This window comes from Cordyceps javanica, chromosome 1 (assembly GCF_051103115.1).
Source record: "Cordyceps javanica chromosome 1, complete sequence".
Taxonomy (NCBI): domain Eukaryota; kingdom Fungi; phylum Ascomycota; class Sordariomycetes; order Hypocreales; family Cordycipitaceae; genus Cordyceps; species Cordyceps javanica.
Genome location: NC_139295.1, coordinates 2,174,769 through 2,196,644, shown reverse-complemented (window position 1 = coordinate 2,196,644; position 21,876 = coordinate 2,174,769). Strand labels below are relative to the sequence as shown.

The window sequence follows — 21,876 nt, the reverse complement described above, 5'->3', positions numbered from 1 at the left end:
CATCCGAGCAGGTCTAGGCTTCTCCTGGTAATCATTATCATGTTCGACAAACTCGGAGAACCAAGTGTCTACAAAAAGTCTCCATAATTCATATAAAGGTGTACTTCCTTCAAAGACTTCCGCATCCAGAGAGCTTCAAAGTCCAATCGTCGTCAAAAATGGACGTGGGAACGCTGCCGATGCGCTGTGACCCCCCCGGGCAAACCACGGGCCACGAACATGCTTGCTCAGATAATCTCGACTGCTGTAACACGAGTTTGGAGCTCCATTTCCAAATTGAGAGAAATCAATGCCAGCGCAGTTTGTTCCATCTTGTCACTTTCGTTCAGCTCGTGGGTGCATCGACTCGAACAAGCTGGTCTGACACTGTGGGATGGAACGCATAGGTTGTTTGCCGCGGTTGCGCTTTTCTGTGTGACACCTGTCTTGCATCAACACGTATATACAACAGTCTCTGGGAGCTTGTCGATTGGCCAAATTTGGCGCCTCATCCGCGCCACCCAAGGTTCTCGGGTACCATCTTTCCAGCAGAAGCAATCAACCTAGACGGCCACCTCCTCCACCACCTCGTACGCCTCGTCGCCGCGATCCCCCTTGGGCTTCGCACCCATCCTGCAAATCGCCAGCGAACGGACCTCGTGGCGGTCCAGCCAGACATGCTCCGCGTACTCTTCCAACAGCGTCCTCGCATCCAGCATCAGCCTCTCCCTCCCCCCCCGTCCCCGCCCTGCCGTTGCCGCCCCCGGCCCCGCTCCCGGCCCCGACCCTTGCCCCAGCCCTCTCTCATGCCTCTTGACATGCGTCGTGTTGACCACGGTCGCGTGCAGCAGAAACGGCCTCCGATCCGGCTCCATGAGCCCCGCGTCCATAAACCTCTGCCGCACCGCTTGGCAAAACGCAAACAGCAGACCCGCGTCTTGCTGCCCGCGCCCGTGCCCGGGTCCGTTGTCGCCGTTGGCATCCAGAGGCGGCGCGTACAAGACGCCCGTGCTGGACGGGTCCTGCATCGCGTGAAGCCCCTTGAGTGTCAGCCACACACTTCCATCGTCGTCGTCCTCCTCCTCATTCTTCTCATTCTTCTGCGACGCCACCCTGGGGGAACGAGCCAGACCCCTGCCTGCACCGCGCCGCCGGCGGAGCGCCGCCCTCGTCTCGGCGAGGACGGTCCGAGGGCACAGGCCCCGTAGCAGCGCCACGGCGCGCGCCAGCTGAGCCGGTTGCGGGAGGCTCATGACGCCGAGCGTGATGTGCATGGTACCCGGGGGTCGCACGGCCGACGACGGCAGCGGCAGCGGCGGGGCGGCGTTGATGTTGGTCACGTCGGCGCGGAAGGCAACCACATTGCGTGCGAGCTGCCGTCGCAGCAGAGGGATGCAGAGAAAGTGCGTGGGCCCATTGTTGTTGACGCGCCCTTGACGCGCTGCCATGTTTTTATTGCTGTCTTCTGTTTGGGAGAAAAGAGGAGGAAAGGAAAAAGAGGTGAAAAGGTCGACCAGGAACAAAGGGTGAGATGGTTGTTTAAAGGTCTTTATATTCCCTTATCGATTACTTATTAAACATTCACATCAACTTGTCAATAAATAAACTCAGGATATCCTTTTAATTGTAGACTATAAGCTTCATTTTAATAAGTAAGAATTTGATGTTAGGATAATATTTTATATTGCCTAATAATTTTTTCTAAATGACAATAATAAAACTATTAACTCTTAATTCAACAAGATTAACTATAAGGATAACGAATTTCTTATATCAGAATTAAAAAACACTATAGATTTTATAAAAGTTAATCTCTGCAGTAGAATGGATTAGCTACAAGCGTTCTACCAGAGCTAGCCCGATCTGAATTACCGGCACCTACAACCATGTCCACCTCAAATTCCATACTTAGGGTGTAGATCCCCGAGCTATCTTTTATCCACAAGCGCATTGCAAGACGAAGTTGACCCATTTTAGTATCTCCATGACTATAGCCAATCCAGAAGGCCTCAACTGTATTCTGCATTACTGCCCCAAGTTAACCTCAGCGGTTTGTATCGGCCTCTCCCGCTATTGTGCGAGTGAGAGCTTTGCTGCTTCGACAACTTGCACGTGATCTAGCTCTCGCCTTGGCGTGACACTTTTGGCCTCTCCGCTCTCAACAGCCCAACCGCATGGCCTGGGTCCCCTTTTACCTCGACTTTCCATGACCAAACCTATCGATTTGTTGCGACCACCATGACCACAACACTCTCCCCTTATTTTCTGCGTGACCAATACGTTGAGTTCCAGAACCGACATGACAATTTTTTTGAATGACGAGCTCTGTTCCATTCGCCGCTCCATCCACCAAGTCGCCACCGAACTAGAGAAGTTAACAACCGACGTGAATACTCTCCTCGCCCATTTTGGACAACGTTTCGACCATTTCGAACAGCGTTTCGACGAACTCAAAGCTGGTACCCTCCGCACGAACGCTTATATCAAGAACAACGCCTTGCGTAACCCTGCTCTCCCAATCCGACCCGTCGTCGCTTTTCACCCCGCCCGAGGCATCCTCGAGCCCGATCCCGATCGCTTTCCCGGCATGCCAACGCTTTCCACGCCCTCCGAACACCGTCCACCCCCAATCAACATGCTATGCTCGCCTATTTCGTCTCATTCTACGACATACCTATAACCGATCCGACCACTTCTCCTGACGGTGATGACGATCTGGAATCCATCATTATTCGGACCCCGATACTGCCGTTTATCAGCTCGAATCTATCCTCTGACTCAACGAGGATAACTTTACTCGATTTCGTCATAGAGCTGCTGAGATGGTTACCTACTCACGACCAGCGCCCCGTACCAAGCGCTCCCGATTCGCAGATGAAACCCAGCACACATTGCGGATGAAACGTTACAAAGATGAGTCCCCTGAGAGCGATCACTCGGACGCGCACGCCAGCACTCGCCTTGGCTGGGCAATTCGCTCAACCCCCTCCTCTCAGCGCCCGTCTGCAAACCCAGAACTTCGAAGGCAGGCACGAGAACTCGCAAGAGCACAGGAACGTGCGAGGATGAGTCATCAGTCATCTGACGACGATGCTCTTACCTCGGCGAATCCCAACACAAGTCCTCGAGAACCACATCGCATTCCCAGATAAGTTCCTTTGTTGCCGAAGATTCCGGGCAACTAAAGGCGTTACCGACGAAACTGGGAGATGTTTTATTGAAGAAAACTGGAAGCCATAAGACCTGACTAACAGCCGGCCTATGCATGGCTGCAAGGCGCCACTGGACAGAGCGTTGCAAGCCCACATACCGAATGCACACTGTTTGCGTAGCCTTTCCTCCTCATCTTTATACCGATGGTAAACCCATGTCCCCTTTGTCAGACATGTTTATTCCACGTGCTTGCCCGAAAGAACTGAATCCTGTATACTGATTCAGCTTAAATATCGCGCTCCATCTACAGCATGTGTCTAACTGTTACTCCCACATTATACGGTGTTGTATGGGAGCACTCTACTTTATTACCACTCGCGGCTACCTATAAACGATGCCGCCCTTGTAGAAGCTTGAAAACTTTCAAAGATTCTCATTCTCATCCCATTCTAGTAGAGGACAATGCGTGAGCAAAATGTCTTTATTACATTATCCCCGTCGCTAGGTGGAAAAATCACCCTTGCTCATTTACCTTTCTATTCTTGCTCGATCTCGTACAGTGCACGAAAAGGCCGGACGGCAGACTCCTTCGGGAGAATAACCGGATGATTGGGATGTGAGGTATGCAGGGTGAGATGCTTGTTTGAAGGGAACACCGCAGTTGGCGACGGGAAACTGTATGGGTTGGTGGTGATGAAGCCAAGATGAGTGAGTAAGCTCTACATAACTTGCAGCATGAAACCTCGCCTGAGATTAACGAACGCAGTCCGCAATAATATCAAGTTGCCAACTATAAGTGTTGGAATCGTCGATTCAAAATTACGAAAAAAAAGTCCTGCAAATATTTTCCTCCCTGCTGGATACTCAGCCTCAATCGTCATTCTTTTACCCGGCCTGCGCTACTACGGGGCCTACGCTGCTGCTGCTGCTCACAAGTCTAGGGTAAGCATCATGTTCGGCAGGGAAAATGATTTTTATTCATGAAAAAGCAGTGTCTTAGTGGATCTACTGCTGATGCAAACGTGGTATTCAAAATAGCGCCCCCAATGTCATGCAGCGAATCACGCTGAGTAGTCGTGTCCAACTGGTCCTCCCCCATCCCCTTTGTTTGTCTAATCTGTACAAGCGTCTAGTATGGCGCATACTGCATCAACTTGGATGAGACGCTGTGGGACTGTATCCTGCCATAGACGTCCAACGCCGCCAGTGCATCTGTGCCGATGCACCTGCGGCCCCTATCGTATTGCCAGTCGCCGAGGAATCTGTTTCCGGGCAGAGATATAGCACGGGGCCCCAGGGATGCAAGCCGTTCTAAGGGTAGGATTAGGCATCCTGGCCGCCCTCGGCTTTGTAGAATTCACGGAGTCGCATCTCGGCGTCCTGGTAGTCTGTCTTTACAGTAGCAAGAGCCTCCTTGATGCGCTCGAGGCATAAGTCGGCGTTGGGTTCTGATGTGCCGTCCTCGTTCTCTAGCTTGCCGAAGCGTTGAATCTTTTCGCAGCCGTCGCGCACCCGCACGAGACCCAGGGTAGCCGAAGAGCCTTTGAGAAAGTGACCGAGCGAGGAAAGCTCTTCCAAATTCTTCGCAGCGCTGTTCCGAGTGTTAGCGCGCGCGCGCGCACGCATCGTACTAGGTCTGAAGGAATGTCAACTACTCACACAGCCTGATCCATGGAAGCAAACGTCTCCTCGACCTGGACAAAGAAGCCAAAGACAATGGAGGAGGAGAATTCGCGGTCCCCGGGCTCGTCCATTTCTAGGATCTGACTAAAGGTGGGCATGTCCACCGCATCTCCGAGGTCAACATCCATTTCGTCGTCAGAGTACTACAGAGTCAAGTGTTAGTTAGCCATGTCGATTTGGGCGACAGTGCCCGGAGGGAGGGGGGGTTGTGTTAGAAGAACCAACATCATCTTCACCGTCCGAGGCTGGCATGTTGGTACAAGCACAGCTTTCAGAGCAGGCGTAGGTGGGAGGGTAGGAAGAGGAGGAGGAGACGGCAGGGTTTTGGGGGGCAAGAGAAAGCATGGACATGAATAGATGGAAGACGGGTGGGAGAGAGTGAAGGAGTGGATAGCAGTTTCAAAAATAAACAGGAAAAATGTGCGGAGGAGGCATGAAGCAGAGGGAGGGCGGGAGCGGGAGCGGGAACGGCGGGGGAAGACAGCGGTGTCTAGGTATGTATATAGCAAGGGTCTTCCGCCACCGGGGTTGAAGTCGCGGGGAATAGAGAGAGGCGAGGCAAGGCGAGACGAGACGACGGAGCCGGAGCCTGAGAGGTGCGGGCAGTCATGGCCGTTGACGCTTGTAATGGGAGTGTATGGATGGCAAGGTTGGGCGCGGAGGACAGCCCTGCAGCCATGTTCACATCGGTAGGGACACCCAAGCCAGGCCTACATGCGTCGGTCCATGCATTCCAGGTACAGCTCATCGAGAGCACAAGGTCGGTGGCAGCTCGCTGACATAGGTTGCTGGAGCTTGGCTAGCTGGCTAGGCTGGGCTGGCTGGGCTGGCTGGCTGGGCTGGCTGTGTGGTGTGTGCGTGAGCGTGTACGGAGTATGTGTACTCCGTATGGGTGTGTGTGTGTGTATATGCGTAGCAGCGCCCCAGGTGAGGGGGGGCGGGCAATCGCATCGCGGACGATTGGGTGACGTCGAGGCGCAAAGCGGGCGGGCGGGCGCAGGACGAAGAGACTCGTTGAACGGGCGCAAGTCAGGCGCAATCCAGGCAAACCAGCGCAAGCGAGTCAAGGCCAACTGGTCATGGCGCATATGGCACACAGCATCTCAACGGCAAGGCTTGACGTGGTGCGATTCGAGGCATGACGCACCAAGCGAGATGGAAGACAAAGCAGGCCAGAGGAGACGAGGGGCCGGCGCTGGTCCGGGGAAGGGACCAAAGGAGAATGACAAAAGGGACAGGGAAGAGAGAAACAGAGGTGGGCGACGACCGGGCTGATGGATGTCATTTTTTTTCTGGGCAATCTTACCGTTTTGCGAGTCTGAATTGTATGAATATGCTATGTAGCCGAATGTATGTATGCACGGAAGACGGTCCGGGAGGGCGAGCGGATCCTTGCTGGTCAAGGGGAGTCGAAGACGGACAGGATGGGATGCAGCTACTCTGTATGCGTATATGTGTGGTACGAGGTTGCTTTGTCTTGATGCAGTCTTGTCCGGGTTGTTGAGTCTGGCTGCGCGGGACGGCGACGGAGCGGCTGAAGAAGGGAGAAGAGAAAGAAGCTGCAGTGTCACTAGCCGGCTTTAACGAGGAGGGTGTCGGGCGACAGGAACAGGCGAGGAACAGGCCAAGAAAGTTGGAGATGCGTCGGAGAAGGCAGGCGGGCTCGTGGGATGAGGATGGCAATGGCAATTGGCGTGAAGATGGTACTTCTTCTTTTTTTCTTTTTTTTTCTTTTTTTGCTTTTGCTGTTGACAAACGTGGCGGGGAAGCTTTTGGAGGAGAGGCCCAAAGGAGATGTAGGAGGGGTGGGAACTGTGCGGCGGCGGCAGTGAGCAACGGAAGGCGAGATGAGAAAACAGAACAGACACCCTTGCAATGGGCAGCGGAGATGGCGCTGCGGATGGATGAAAAGTGACAGGGAGTTGAGTGGAGGAAGTAGGTTGATGGAGGGAGCGGGCGACGTTTGAGTGATGGAAATATCGTCGTAGTTGCGTAGAGGGGCTTATTAGGGCGGTGGTGCTGGCGGCTGCTGGTAGTGCGAGTACCGTACAGAAATCAGAGACAAAGAGGGGCAGCGGGATTCTCTTTTTTTTCTCTTTTCTTTTCTTTTCTTTGCTTATTTACTCTACAAAATGGATTTTGGTTGGAAATTTCGTTTTCACCATCGTCGTTTATACAAGAACATAAAATTAAAACGAAGATGAAATAAAAGAGACAAAAGCGAATCTACTTTGGTACTGTGGGCACTTATCTTGTTACTTATTACTGCTGGTACTCTCCGACCTGGATCACGACCAAGACACGACAACACCCTGGTTCATCACGCCCTACAGTGATTGAAGGCACTATCCGTACTGGTCATCTTTACGGAATACGGAGCACGCATTACATCTGGAAGAATTGAGGCCCCTCCCCTGCAGGCTGCAGAACGAACAATTTGACAGCGTTGGGCCGCCCACCTGCTTAGCCGAAAATCTGGACCGTTTAGCGGACAATCTGGACCGGTTAGTGGACAGCGTCGGCGCCTCAACGCACAATGCTAGTGGCCGACGCCGCCCAACAGACCACTAAACCGGTGGGCGTCTGCAGTGGACTCGGTGGGGATTACAGGCCCTCTTTTTACCACTGAACAAGCGCTGGCACCTCCACTGCGGCTTTCCCATGCAGGCCAGTGTCAGAGGCACTACCACCAAAAGAAGGGGAACCAAAGAAGAAGAAGAAGAACAAGGAGAAAAAAAAAAAAAGAAAGAGGGTGTAGCGGATACGAATCTGAAAATCAAAATACTGATACAAATACATGTATAAAAAATCACACTACCCATGCACCCTGTTGCGCTGTTGCACTCCGGACGCGGCCCCCGCTGCACGGCATCAAACCACATATATAATGGTCTCCGTACTCCGTAAGGAGTACATGGCTCATACTGATAGCAGAGTGGTTCCCAACTGCTCTGTACAGATTACAGCATGCCCATTACCTATTACCTTGGGCCCGAGTATTAACCAGGTAGAACTTCATGGTACTTAGGCCCTTACACCTATCTTACTAGGTAAGTAGTTACCTAGATAGAGGTATGTACCTACTAACCCTAATAAAAGGAGGCCAGCCAAATTTCGGGCACTTAGTCGTATCCTGCCTTTCACATTTTTAGGACAACCCATCAACACCATCACCACCATCGCCACCACCCACCACAGACCACAAAACCCACTTCAATACAACCAACTACATCATCGCGGCAAACGCAAACACTTTGCCTTTCCCACCACCACCACCAACTCTTCCCATAGTCACCGCTCCATCACGGTTCCATAGATACCGCATGGCACCCTTGATGCAATTTTTTTTCTCAATTTTAATTTTCCCACCCTTCTCCATTTCCATCACAGGCGCATACCCCTCTTGTCGTGCCATCTCAGGTCCGTCACGCAAAAGACTCCTTCTAGCGCCAAAGCTAATCTGCAAGTCCAGGCAAAACTACGTCACTGGCCTGGTCATCTCGCTGCTTGCCACCTCTTCTTCATGCACGCGCGTATGGCCAGTGAATTACCATGCTGCTAACTGCCTAGAGACCGATGCGGAACCAATTACTCGACCACAGACCACAGACCAAATCACAGACCAAGTCACAGACCAAAACACGGACCAAAACACAGACCACACAGTCCGCACATTGACAGCAGCTGCACCACCTACTTACTTTCCTTGGCCCAGTTTCGAGGCTCTTCTCGTTCTAGCGACTCGGCCGATGCGCCCTTTGTCGATTCCCAGTCACACTTCTTCATCAAAGTCCTATTCCCGTGCCCTCTTGGCCTACCCAGCAGACTAGCTACATTGGCAACTTCCTACAGATCTCTGCCCCTCCCATCCCTTGCTGGCTCGACCCAACAGGGGTAGCCCGTGCCGTGATTGATGACTCCTCTCCCGCAGTGACAACTCCCGACAACTCAAGTCTTGACAAATACTCGCAACCACGCCACAGTCAGATCAGCCAAGAGCCCGCAACTCCATCTCTTTCGAGACACTTGGCCTCTCGCTTTCAAAACAGAATCCTTCTCCCACCTCCCGACGCACCCAACCGCTCTTCTCGAATAATCCCGACGCCTGCCCCTCACAATCAACTAGCGTCTCCCACTCGGCCTGCCCCTCCACACCACAATCCACAGTGGCAGCGTCTGGACTCGGTCGACGTCCAAAAATGGGGGATCGCACCTCACGCATACTGTCATCGACCAAAACGAAAAAAGAAAATTCAAGCTGTTCAGGTGGCTTCGCGACGTAATGAACTGGCCCACAACCGCTGCTGATTATTAGCTACTTGATGCTTGGCATTCTGCCCTCTCCACCACCTAACAAGAAATACTCCGTCTAGCTGCATTTTTCTCACCTGTTTTCCTCCTCGCCTCTGTACGGCAATTCTCAAACCACCTGCAGAATTTTTCAGATATTCATACATCATTGCAGTTATACCGCCTCTCCGAGTCATCTGCCAGCTGGCTTCCAACTAAACATCATACAACTCGTCAACCTCGATAGCAAGGGAAGCGGGGAATGGGATGGGTTCGCGCCAGCAGGGGTCGCCCACCGCTGCCCCCCCTTATTACATCATCGGACCCTAGATTCCTTTCTCCCATGTTGGAGCAGAGCGAGACCTACCGGGATAGTCTTCGCTCTTGAGCCCTCTCGACATTGCTCTTCCCTCATCCTCATCCTTTCTCGCGCGCTCTCTCTCTCTCCTTCTCTCGCTCTCTCCAACTCACAACTGCCCAAGCCAACTTGCAGCGCCGTTCTTCCCAGCCCAACTCGACATATCGACTCCTCTCCACACCAACCTTCCATCTCGGCGCTGTCTCAACGTGCAGGCATGGATGAAAGTCTCAGCCGCGAGTTTTACCTTGACGTGGGGGAGGGGGGGGGGGGGGGATCGCCTGATAATGGCGTTGGATAGCCACACAGCCAACCTGCTGGGCAGTAGAAAGTAGTCTCCCGACGAGGCTGCAAGCAACCAATGGGCATACCCACGCTCTTTGCGCCGCTCATGACGCCGCCGCCCACGATTCATCCCTCTCGTAGGCATTGTCTAGCTGTATCACGCGACAGCGATGGCGACCTTTACGCTCGGCATCCTCTTTCGCTCTCTACTTCCTCACAAGGCTCGCTGCAAGCTGCCGACATTCCCTCTATTCGCTCAGCTGCATTCGTCTCGTTGACCGGTCGTTACACGGCGCGCTCACGCCTGCATCTGACGTCCCTTCTTGGGGGGTGTTCTAGACTCTTGCCCCTACGTCACCGCGCATGCACTACAGACTTCAAATTGCGGGAACTCAACCTGCCACCACGCAGCCACCCGGCCGTTGCTCACTCTAGTCGGCATGAGATCGACACACCGCACTTCATCCAGCTTGTGCACCAACCTCGTGTCCACGTCGAACACACCATGCCACCATGCGCACCGCCAATGTAATTTCCGGCTGCCCAACAATCCCCCTTCGACTCCCCTGCTCGCTCACTCTGCCGTTGCTGTCAGCCCCCCCCAGTGGATAAGACGATCGTGGCCATCACTTCCTGCACTAGCCGGTCCAACGGCCCATTACTCAGTAACTTGCCAGTTCATCTGCCCTGCCTGCCTGCACTGACTGGATGATAAATTTGATATGCCACTGGTCCTTGCCAATGCCAATATGTGCGGCCAACAAGGACAGATCGCCAAGTGACACCATGTTGTCCAATATAGGAAAAACTGGCATATATTCTAGTCCTCGTAGGTGCCGCATTCCTTGACCTGATCAGTTGTAGGTTCACGCGTCTACACTGGGATGGAATTCTCCATCATTTTCAGCAACACACTACAAAATATAAGCTCACGATGATCGTGCGTAACTACAATTGCAACAGCAAGCCAATACCTCAAAAAAGAAACAATGTAGAGCACGGCGGCCGAATGTCCCGAGCCAAGAAAGATGCTTAACATATTTCCGTACATTTCATCGCTTCCTCTGTATATCCACACACACACACATACACATATATATGTATACATCTCTGCGGGCTCGACACTTTTCTCCTGCTCGCTAACATAGCGGCTGGCCTGATGGTGTGCAGGCTCTTTGTCCGTCTGAAAGTCTCAGCCATATAGATGCTACGCCATGCAGGACCGACCCCCCTCTCCCTCTCTCTCTGCACGGCACCAGATCATGGCCTCGTGGTTTATTTAAGTCACCGCGGGCCGCGACGATGCTCACGCCCCCCACTTTAACTCCTTCTGACTCCCGGCTGGGTGGCGCGTTTGCTGCTCGTCGCCACAGGTTCCTTTTTCTTCTATTTTCTTTTCCTAGCCGGCAGACGCTGAGTGATTTTCCTTTTCTACCACGGGGAAAAACTTGATGGGCATAAACACCCAAGGAGAGATTGCGCAGAACAAACCCTGGGCGCCGCCGCCCAAACAATAACAGCAACGGGGCAGCAGTCGCGCCGCCGCAACCTGTATACGATGGCACACCCCCGAGCGAGCCCCCCTCCCCCTTTTTCGGTTGGCCACTGTGACTTGCATCGCGCGTTGCCTTGTCCAGCAAGCCTTGCATTTGCATGCGTGGAGGAAGTGAAAGGGGGAGGGGGAAGGAGCCGCATTGTCTTTGCAGACGGAAACTTCTTTGCATCCGATTGATTACGGAGCCCGGTCGCCGCCAGCCTCGTCTTGCTTAAATTCTTTATTTTCTCTCCGAATATTCAAGCAAGAATCTTCTCAAATTTCTTTTGGTGCTACCTTGACAGGATGGTAACATGCAGTACCGTCAGATCCCGAGGCTTCATTGCCTGCTAAGGGGGTTTGTAAGGGTCAATGACACGACTGAGAGCCTTTCTTTTCTTCTTTTTGTTTTCTCACCCCAGAAAAGACCAAGGTGAGTCTTGTAGTGTGTCTTTCAGCAATGAAGCCGAAAGAAAAAAGGAAAAGGCAAAAAAACAAAAACCCCTGCCAGTCTTTGCGCCGGTAGATGTATATTGTAGCAAAACAACGCGAGCGTGTCTCGAATACGAGAAATAGTTGAAAAATCCCTAGCAGATTCTCGAATTGGTTATTGCTTAGTGGTATAGAGACGCGATACAACTCAAGGACGACGGTCCGTACCTGCTCATGATCTTCTTTCGACGGACAATGAACCCGATAGTTGGAACCGGCGTTTGACGCGTGATACAAAAGCGCGTTGCAAAGCGCTTGTCCTCAACACAGAGAATAAGTCGCCGTGATTTTTTTTTTAATATCAGGATAGATCGGGGAATGTCGCGGCATGCGTGGGCTAGATGTCCGGAGTGACTTGCCATGAAGAAAAGTGATCGTCCGTTGGTCCATGCCTGTGATAGACAGGCCGGGCTCGGGGTAAGTTGCTGACTGGTGTCTCGCTTGTCTGCATTCTTGTCTTTTGTCTTGGAAATTTGTGCGTAGAACTTTAGAGGTACGTCAACGTAGTCCGTCGAAGAACTTGTATTGGTTCTTCCCTTGCAAGAAGCTGGCACACACGCACTCTTTATGAGAGTGGTTGGCCTGAGCCAACAGCACCTTGCGTGGCCTCGATCCATGGCCTCGAATCTTTGAACACAGGTCTTTCATCCCGCACAGTATCTTTCATCTCTCTCATCTCTCTCATCTCTTCTGTTTTTCGTGTCTTTCCGTGTCCCTCTGCAGCCGTATCCCGGGTGAGCTCCTGTATCTTGACAAGCGTGCCGCTGTGTCAATCAGCGTAGCAGACACGAGCATAGAATATTCCAGGAATGATTACGAACCAAGTGCTGTGCATGTATCTCTGAGCCGAGCGTACTGTCATTTATTTGCTTTTCTCTCTCTCTCCCAACACGACCAACTTGAGTGGGCTCTGTTTTCCTTTGGGGAGAAGGCGTCACGGGGGGGACGGCGATAACTGCGACTGGCGGGATGCGTTGACTGACAGGTGGAGAATGGATGAAATGGAAAATGGCAATGGGATATGGACAAAAGAGATCCGACTTTGAAAGGGTAGAGAATTCTAGAGTCATGGAGAAGAAGACGGCGGTATTAAGACGGCGATATCGGCGCTAGGGTGTAGGAGAGTATTCGTAGCTACTTGGTAGTTGGGAGGGTACCAGGTAAATTTCACTTCTATGAGACGTGAGTACAACTATATAGAAAATAATGAGATGAGTCTGTGGTTCCTTGAGGGCGTCAAAGAGCGTCATCATGGTGTCCAACATCATCGCAGCAACCTTGCGGGTTGGTAGAGGATTGTCGGCGACAATCATAGGCCGGGTCGGTTCTTGCACAGCCACTTCGCATCCGAGTAAAATTACTTCTTTGCTAGTTATAAGAGTAAAATTGCCTCTGTGGTGGCATGTTTCTCTCAAAACCTTTCCTTCCGTGGTAGAGTGACTTACCTCGACGAGCAACCTTAACACTCCTCCGTAGAGGCAACGTCTCACAAGCAAAGTATCTGTCGAATGGCAAGTTTCGTCGGTTGAAGACGTCTTCTCCATTTTCGAGAATGATCTGCTTACACTACTACCAGCATCATGTATGTATGCTCTGCAACATTGGGCTCTGCCACATCTTGGCTAGCTCGCTAGAATCTAATCTCCCTACCGGCACGGAGTCACTACAAGCCCTGAGCCGGTTCTGGTAGCCAGCTGTGTCCTCTCTGCGCCACTAAATGACGAATAATGCTTCTCTTACCCTTTATAGATACCCTATAGAAGGACTCAATACCCAGAAATACCTCTGATAGCGTTGTGCTGAGTACGCCAGAGACAACGCTTCCACGGCGAGCTTCTTTTGCCTATGCTGCGTAGGCTCGACAGGCACTCGCGTAATTGTCAGAGAGCAAGACTGAATACAAATACGAGAGTCCGCATGCATAGCGCTCTTGAACCAATACAAACCTTCTGTTTCGAGTTTGGGCCTTTGACAGCTTCATTGCCTGTCGTTCGCGGTCCGCCGTTGCCGCGTCCGGTTTAGCAGCGCGAGTGACCGACTTTCAGCATCATATTCATACCTTGCATCTCGATGGCTTATTGCAAGCTTAAAAAGTTTACTAATGTTCTGTTGCCTCCTCACTAAAAGATTGGGAAGAAACTGGCGGGGCCAACAAAAAAAGCTGCCGTTTCTCTCCACCACCGCTACCACCCCGGCCCATCTTCCCCGGCCAGGAACCGGACCTTTCCGGTCATGTGTGCGACGTGCATTGAATTAGAGATGGCATACCAGTCAGTAGACTGCACGCTCCCCCCATGTTATCAACATGGACGTCCGCCTTGGCGACAGATGGCGGTTCACTCAGCCGTGCCGGGCTACCACGCGTTCGTCGACGGCCAAGCCGAGCGTACCCCGAAAAGGAAAACACCCAAGGACCAAAAGGGAACTATGTGGCCATTTCGGTGGTATGGTGTTTTTTCAAGCTTCCAAATTTCCGGCACTTTATGTTTGCAGCAAGTATGCTGCCGTGTGCAATGAGGCTGGGCCGTGAGCATGGTCCGGTTCTTGGCCGAGTGTTGCGTTATTAATCGAAGCGACCCTGGGACTCGATGGCGCGGTAGAATGAAACTCCACAGGTTTGATTGTAAGTTTTTCAGCAAGAAAAAAGACCGGCTTCAAGATGAGCAAAATGTCTTGACGACATTGTTCATCTCGTGTTGGGTGGAGGGGAGGAGGAGAGTAACTGGAGCGGCACTTGTGGGCGCCGCAGACGGTTTCTTTCCGCGGCATGGGCTACCAGTACTTGCAAGGACGGCCTACGAAGTTTGTCAAAATTGACAGCCCGTTGTCCGGGGTAGGACATGAATAGAGACGGCCTTGAGACGAAAAAAGAAATCCAAAAAAAAAAGAGAAAAACGACATGGAAAACGGCAGCTTTGCCGCCGGGAAACAGCAAGGGGAGGGTGTCATGCACGCGCACACTCGCAAGCTGCACTTTCAGCTTTCCAATCTCGGTCAACTCTCGCCGCTCGTTCGCCACGAAATGGTCACAGCATATAATAATAATAAGTTATAGCTGAAAAAACATTGGATGACCGTGGGAGGGGGGGGGGAACAAGGAAGAGAGTGAAGGTTGGTGCTTATTAGCGAAAAAAAAAAAGGTTGCAGTTTCTTGGCATCAGCCACAGGCCATCAAGGTAGTGGTGCTCCATCACGAAGGGCGCCTCTCATGATTTAAGCTTAATAAATCCCGGACGGTTTCCATGCGGGCTCCGCCATGAAGATTTTCGCATGAAAGTATAGTTGAAGGGGTTCTTGCGACTTTTGAACCCGCCTCCTAGAAAACGAGGACAAAGAAGAAGAAGAAGAAGAAGAAGAAGGAGCAGAAAAAGAAAAGGCGCCTCTAATCCGTAGGGCAGCCGCAATGAGAAACGATGAGAAAGGACCCAGTCTCTTAGTTGGACGCCCAATGAGGCTGGATGGATTGCTGGCAATAAATATGCATGTAAATCAGCCATCTATGCCAAGACCTCAGCTCCATCTCCGAAAGTATCGCCTGGGGGCTGGTATACAACCTCTTTGGGCAACGCGAGGGATATCGTGATGGTGCTCAATTCTTGTGTACTGGAAGGCAAGACAACCGACGTTCGATACAACCGTCAGGGGTCCTTCGTATCATTGCCACACTTGGGACCTGGTTTTTTGACTTTGGTCGTCCTCTCATGCGCCTCCCCTCCACCCGGTTGGTGACCTGCATGAGTCGAACCAATACTGGCGCACAACACAACAACCACAAAGGTTCTCACGAGGCGTCTTGGCAACGCAGCCAAGGTTGTGATGCAGCATATCGTTTCCGTACAAAGAAACATGTGGATTACGCTGGGAGCTAACCTATCAGAGGTCTCGCGGATTGCATAATGGCAAACAGGAGGGAGAGAAGGTTGGAAGGGAAAAAAAAGGGAATGGTTCTCTCTGCCTTGGCCCGATTTACTAAACGGGGTATAAAAAGGCGACGGCGCGCTGCTTGGTCTGTACAGACGACAGCTTGGCTTTTCTTTTTTTACTTCCAGACGTAAACCAAAAGCTCCTTGGTTTTTTACTTTTCTCCTTGTTTTTGATTGTTCACTTGTCAAGATGCAAATCAAGGCGCTCGCTTACGCTCTGCTCGGCCAGTCGGCCCTCGTCGCCGCCCAGTCGGCCACCGCGACCGCCGCCGGGACCTGCGAACCTCACGGTGATCACTACCACTGCGACCCGGGCGTGCCGCAGCCGTCTCTCCTTCCCGACGGCTCTCCCAACCCCAAGGCGGGCCAGATCAAGGGCCAGCCTAGCAGCAGCCAGACGTCCGCGGCAGCCAGCGCGACCGCGACCGGCCACGATCACGACCACGACCACGACCACGATCACGGCTCCTCCGCCACCACGGCGGCCAGCGGCTCCGCCACGACCGCCGCCGGGACCTGCGCACCTCACGGTGATCACTACCACTGCGACCCGGGCGTGCCGCAGCCGTCTCTCCTCCCCGACGGCTCTCCCAACCCCAAGTCGGGCCAGATCAAGGGCCAGCCTAGCACGTCCGCGGCAGCCAGCGGCTCCGCTACCAAGGCGGCCAGCGGCTCCATCACCACCTCGGTAACCTCCTCCGCCTCCGCCAACGCATCCGCCTCCGCCTCCGCCACGCCCAAGACCGGCGCCGCTGGCCACGCTGGACCCCTCGGCATTTCCATCCTCGTCGGCGGCAGCCTCTTGCTCGGAGCTCTCGTTCTGTAAAGAAGCCTCCCTTTGAACAACAGAAAAACTGCTGTGGGGGATTTAATTTGTTTCGTTTCCTTTGGCTGTACAGAAAGTGGGATCGGTCAAGGTTCCGATGCAAACCGAGGGCAGATATTGGACCATCATTAATCACCTGAACGACGAAAAGGGAGGGTAGGAGATAATATGTATCACGACTTTCTGTATATAATTAGACATGGCAAAAGCAGAATGCAGAAAATAAAAACACAGAGTCACTTGCCTCCCCCCCCCCAAGGCCCTTTCTCCGCGACAGTGAGCCGTGCCACGGCCATCGTGCAGCGTACACGAGACGGAAAGTTGGGCCCGGGACCAGATAGACAGGCGACGCGATGGACGATACAACAGACTGACACGCATACCGGAATGTGCCGAGTTCATGCACGATGGAGATGGCAAGTCGTGCAGCGGATCATGCCGGGTACGACGCTGTCGCAACGGTCGAGGGAGCCTGGCGGGAGCGGTTCGTGAGGCTTGTCAGGGGGGATGAATGGCGGATGGAGCAAATGAGACAATGTCAGCAGAGAAGGGTGTGTGCAAGTCTGTCCGCGCAGACACGCGCCGGGAGGATGGTGAGTCGATGGTGGTGGTCATGGTGGTGGTCATGGTGGTGGGCAGTGGTGGTGGTTGGGTCACGGACATGGTAAGTCACGGGTTGTGGTGGGATGGAAAGGCTGTGGTGTGTATGGGCATGAGTGGTTCGCAGCAGCAAATGAAAAAGTACAGAGATTAAGACGGCCAGTTGTTGAATGGGCGACCAAATTTGCAAAGCAATTTCGTTTTTGGGTGGACGGTGACAAGGACTGATAGAACCGTACAAGCCTTGATATATCGGTCGGGTTATGTACGTATGAGTGGCTTCGTCTGGTACACCCACCAAGAGGCACGTACCTTGAACAAGACGAAATGATGTGAATCGGCATAAAATGTGCGGTAGAAGGATTCCATGGAACTAATAATAAACAGGGGGGGGAACAGGTAATACGAAGATCAAGAAAAGAAGTCTGATGAAAAGAATCCATCACCATACTGGATAGGTACTGAGTGGTACTGAGCAGTGAGTACTGGCAAAGTGACAGGGGCTGCTGCGCTGACTCGTCTCCACCAATACGCGCCGTCTTTTCTCCATGTGGCCCGTCTCAGCCTATCCAACCAACCTCGCCAGCCAAAGACTTTTTTTTTTAGAAAAAGAAGCCACATGAACTAGATACAAGCTCCCGTGAGCATCGACTCCCACGACTCCCACTACCAGGCGCCTCTCGGCTGACTCGTTTCCTTGCTATTAGGCAGCCATACGGCATCACAGTCACACTGTACCAGCAGCCGGCCCTTTCTCTCTCTCTCTCTCTTTGTCCATCCCTATCGCTTGACGTCGAAACAAACAGACCTTGTCCGCCCACTCGTCCCCCCCTCCCGCGCGCGCGCCCCTTTGCTCGGTCTCGTGCAAAAACAAGAACAACGTTGCCCGTTTTTTTCTTTTTTTCCTATAAAACCTCTGACCGGCTTTTGCGTCGCTGCGACAAAACGCTGCCCACCCTCTTCAACATGTCCAAGCAGTCTCTCGCCATGATTGCCGCTCTCAGTGCCGGAGGCGGTGCCGCCCTCACCGCCGCCGTCTACTCGTTTCGCTCCAAGCCCGAACAGCAACAACAACAACAACAGCTTCAACCCACGCCGACCCTACCAGGCGCCTACCCCGTTCCCTACCAGCAACCGCCCCTGACCGCCGCCGGCGCTCCCCTACCCACCGGCGTCCCGGCCACCGCCGCGTCGCCCGTCAACCCGTCGGGCCTGTTCGAGTACGGCTTCCCCGGCCCCGTCGCCGACGTCGCCGCGCGGTCGGCCCTCATCTCCAGCTACGACCGGCGGACGCGCAACCCGCACTGGGTCGTCGAGCACATCACGCCCGCGTCGCTGGCCCGCCGCGACGCCGACCGCAAGCACAGCACCTTTGCCGAGGACGAGGCCGTCCCCGCCCGCTTCCGCGCCGGCCTCAAGGACTACTACCGCAGCGGCTACGACCGCGGCCACCAGGTGCCCGCCGCCGACGCAAAGTGGTCCCAGCAGGCCATGGACGACACCTTTTACCTCACAAACATGTGCCCCCAGGTCGGCGAGGGCTTCAACCGCGACTACTGGGCCCACTTTGAGGACTTTTGCCGCCGCCTCACCGTCCGCTACCCCTCGGTCCGCATCGTCACCGGGCCCCTCTACCTGCCCCGCAAGGACCCCCAGGACAACAAGTGGTACGTCAAGTACGAGATGATTGGCAGCCCGCCCGCCGTCGCCGTGCCCACCCACTTTTACAAGGTCATCTTCGCCGAGGACGGCCGCGCCGGCGGCAACGTCGCCCTCGGCGCCTTTGTCCTCCCAAACGCCCCCATCGACAACAACAAGCCCATCACCGACTTCGAGGTCCCCGTCGAGGCCGTCGAGCGCGCCAGCGGCCTCGAGTTCGCCTCCAAGCTCCCCCCCAACCGCCGCAAGCGCCTCTGCGCCGACACCACCTGCGCCCTCGTCATCAAGGACTACGCCGACAGGCAAAAAGCCTTTGCCAAGGGTGCTGACAAGCGCGCCTTGCCTCCTACGCAATAGTCTTTCCTGTTTCTTTTGACCAGTTATATAATGTATCATCTTCAAATCTCTTGCCTGTTTTTGTGTGTTTTTGCCTCTGCTTTGATTTATATAGCAGCAGCTTCTTCTCCCCATTGCCATCATCACTGTTGTCGTTGTAGCACTGCTCTCGCTCGTTATTTCAATAGAAGAACAAGACAAGATGGGCCTCGGGGCATAGACTTTACATATTCTGTATATTAGTATACCACGTTGCATTGCGTTGGCTTTTTGTTCCAATTTCATAGTACTGATATAGTAATAGACACCCATAAGTGTCTTTATTTGAGAAGATTAGCCCCTGCTGGCTATTTGTATATGCCGTCTTGTCTTGATATCCTTTTTAGCTTTTTTATCTTACACGCCTACCCACCCACCACGAAACAGACAATCCAATACACGACGCCGTAATCATGACAACCCGCCAATATAGTTTCCAGAACTGCTGCACGACCCTGCTTCTCACCGTATGCGCTTGTAGTTGCCCTGTCGCTGCTCCTCCCGCAGACTGTCCTCCTGGCTTGGTAGAGGAGCCCGTCGACGGTTGCCGTCGTCCTTGCCACCCATACCCATGGGCATAGGTGGTGGCGGGATAGGCAAACCTCCAGCACCAGGAGGGGGAATAAGCCCGGGCGGCAGCTGGCCTGGTGGAGGAAGTGGTACACCGGCTTTCTTCATCAGCTCGAGCAGCTGCATTGGGTTCGGGGGGTTGTTGGGGTCGATACCCGGGAGTGGTGGCGGTGGAGCGCCGTTCATGCCGGGTATGGGGAACGGCGGCGGCGGGAACGTGCCGGGTAGAGGGATGTGACCATTTGCTCCTACGCCTCCAACGCCAGGGATAAGGGGGGGTGGTGGCACAGCCGATCCTATCCCCGGCACGATGCTGCCGCCGCCCAGCGGGAGACCGGGAATGCCAGGTAAAGAATGAGTGCCAGCACCGTTCGCGGGCTTCTGCGCATCCTGGTCGACGAGAGCGTCCATCTCATCCTCGATTTCTTGCTGCTCCTCTTCTTGTCGCTGCCGGCGGTTACCGCGGCGATCCCATGTTCCTTGAGCCTCAGCTGCGGCTTCACCAATGTGATAGCGATCTTGAAAGACGTCTGTGTCGCCGGGGCGAGCGCGAGTCCAGAATCGTGTGATTCTGTCGTTTGAGCCCGATGCCAGGATATGGCCCAGCGGATGCCAGTCAAGCGACCAGATCGCGTAGTCGTGCGCAAACGAGATTTTGTGAGTGGGCCAGATGGATTGCGCCGGAGTAGTTGTCGGATCCGGGCTGTCGTACGGCGCCACTGTGAGCTGCTGGCCTGCCGGTGTGTTGGGCGAGTCGAGGAGATAGTGGAATAGGGAACCATCCATGCCGCCGGTGGATAGCAAGTTGGCGTGAACTGGATGCCAGGCGACGGTAGAAATGTCTTTCTCATGTCCCTTGAGGAGGCAGATATCACGCATCATGCGCAGGTCGAAAACACGCGCGGTCTGGTCTCGCGCAGAAGTGGCCAGGCAGCTGCCCCGTACTCGTTCAAACAGAACCTTGGTGATTGTGCTCTTATGTCCATGGAGAGTAGTCAGGCAGCGGCCGGTTCTTGGGTCCCACAGCTTGACCAGATGGTCCTTGGACCCCGAAACCAGGAGGCCCTTTGTCGGATGCCAGTCGACCGATTTGGCGTCCCAGCCGTGCCCTTCAAGCTTCGTCTCCATCGAGCCCAGTGCAAAGTCGAATACCTTGAGCGTGGAGTCGTCAGATGCCGTGACAAACTTGGCATCATTGGGGCTGAACGCCAGATCGCGGATCGGGTCCGAGTGAGCATTGATGCTCTGCACATTATTAAAATTGGGCTGCCAGTACTTGATGAGACCATCGTGGTCGCCAGAGACGAGCCAGTCGTCACTATGAGAGTACTCCAGCGCGCGAATCGCCGAGTCGTGCGCTTGCATAATCGTCTCAAAGTTGAATCCTGTACCGTTCCACAGTGTGAATTCACCACTGGTGGATGCTGTGAGAAGACGACGACCTTCAGGGGTCCATCGCACCACATTTACGGGGTGCTTGATTTTGTTAAGAGATGAATGCAGGTGTTTGGCGGGAATGGTATCTGCTGGGTTAGCCGGCCTTGCGACAGGCGGCAACATCTGGCCGTGAGTTAGCGCAGGCGTCCACACACGTTCAAACCGGTCTACAAACATCAATGATATAGCTTGCACTTGGCCTCTCGGCTTCGCCAATATAGGAGCCCTTGTAATTGGGTACTCTGTTGCGCTGCCAGTGAATTATTGTTGAGCTGTAGTCGGTCACGGGTCCTACTGAGCGTCAGCTGGCGCTCATCGTCTGTCCCTGCCACGGGTCTGGTACTGGACCGTATATCGCGGCATCATGGCGCAACGGGGTACATACTCCGACCTCTAACTTTCACAAACCCTCCCTCCTGCCCTTGGCCACCACCTCCTCGATCATTGTGGTCTCCGCGAGGCTCGTATGCCATGATGCCGGGTTCAGTGCCCAGCTGGGCTTGCGATTAGCACTGGTGTTCGTGAAACATGCACTGGGTATATGGTGTTGTTCGCTCAAGCTCTATGAAACTGGTCTGATATATTTGAGTATTGAGCAGCCAAGTGTTTGAATAAATGAGATGATTCGAAAGCTCGGTTTGATGTCCGTTGGCGCGTTGCAGCTTGCCTCGAATTACCCTAATTTGGTAGGCTACAAATGGCTCCAGCAATT

General features: G+C 53.6%; 6 protein-coding genes across 6 annotated transcripts; 3 read left to right on the top strand and 3 right to left on the bottom strand.

Annotated features, from left to right (window-relative positions):
- Window positions 1–542: 542 nt before the first annotated feature.
- V2A60_000667 (kinase A anchor protein) lies at window positions 543–1,427 on the bottom strand (the record flags this gene model as incomplete). Its single annotated transcript, XM_083252035.1, has 2 exons — window positions 543–684; window positions 766–1,427. 2 exons carry the CDS (start codon window positions 1,425–1,427, stop codon window positions 543–545), a joined length of 804 nt encoding a protein of 267 aa, XP_083108161.1.
- A 3,028-nt stretch (window positions 1,428–4,455) lies between these two features.
- V2A60_000666 (signal transduction histidine kinase) lies at window positions 4,456–5,067 on the bottom strand (the record flags this gene model as incomplete). Its single annotated transcript, XM_083252034.1, has 3 exons — window positions 4,456–4,723; window positions 4,792–4,958; window positions 5,041–5,067. 3 exons carry the CDS (start codon window positions 5,065–5,067, stop codon window positions 4,456–4,458), a joined length of 462 nt encoding a protein of 153 aa, XP_083108160.1.
- A 9,606-nt stretch (window positions 5,068–14,673) lies between these two features.
- On the top strand, window positions 14,674–14,829 carry V2A60_000665 (uncharacterized protein; the record flags this gene model as incomplete). The annotated part of the gene is made up of 1 exon (XM_083252033.1): window positions 14,674–14,829. The coding sequence occupies one exon, from the start codon at window positions 14,674–14,676 to the stop codon at window positions 14,827–14,829; it is 156 nt and encodes a 51-aa protein (XP_083108159.1).
- A 1,058-nt stretch (window positions 14,830–15,887) lies between these two features.
- Window positions 15,888–16,523, top strand: V2A60_000664 (uncharacterized protein; the record flags this gene model as incomplete). Its single annotated transcript, XM_083252032.1, has 1 exon — window positions 15,888–16,523. One exon carries the CDS (start codon window positions 15,888–15,890, stop codon window positions 16,521–16,523), a length of 636 nt encoding a protein of 211 aa, XP_083108158.1.
- Window positions 16,524–18,089: 1,566 nt separating this feature from the next.
- On the top strand, window positions 18,090–19,139 carry V2A60_000663 (ribonuclease; the record flags this gene model as incomplete). Its single annotated transcript, XM_083252031.1, has 1 exon — window positions 18,090–19,139. The coding sequence occupies one exon, from the start codon at window positions 18,090–18,092 to the stop codon at window positions 19,137–19,139; it is 1,050 nt and encodes a 349-aa protein (XP_083108157.1).
- A 480-nt stretch (window positions 19,140–19,619) lies between these two features.
- Window positions 19,620–21,609, bottom strand: V2A60_000662 (WD40-repeat-containing domain protein; the record flags this gene model as incomplete). Its single annotated transcript, XM_083252030.1, has 3 exons — window positions 19,620–21,287; window positions 21,340–21,455; window positions 21,573–21,609. The coding sequence occupies 3 exons, from the start codon at window positions 21,607–21,609 to the stop codon at window positions 19,620–19,622; spliced, it is 1,821 nt and encodes a 606-aa protein (XP_083108156.1).
- Between the last annotated feature and the right edge of the window lie 267 nt (window positions 21,610–21,876).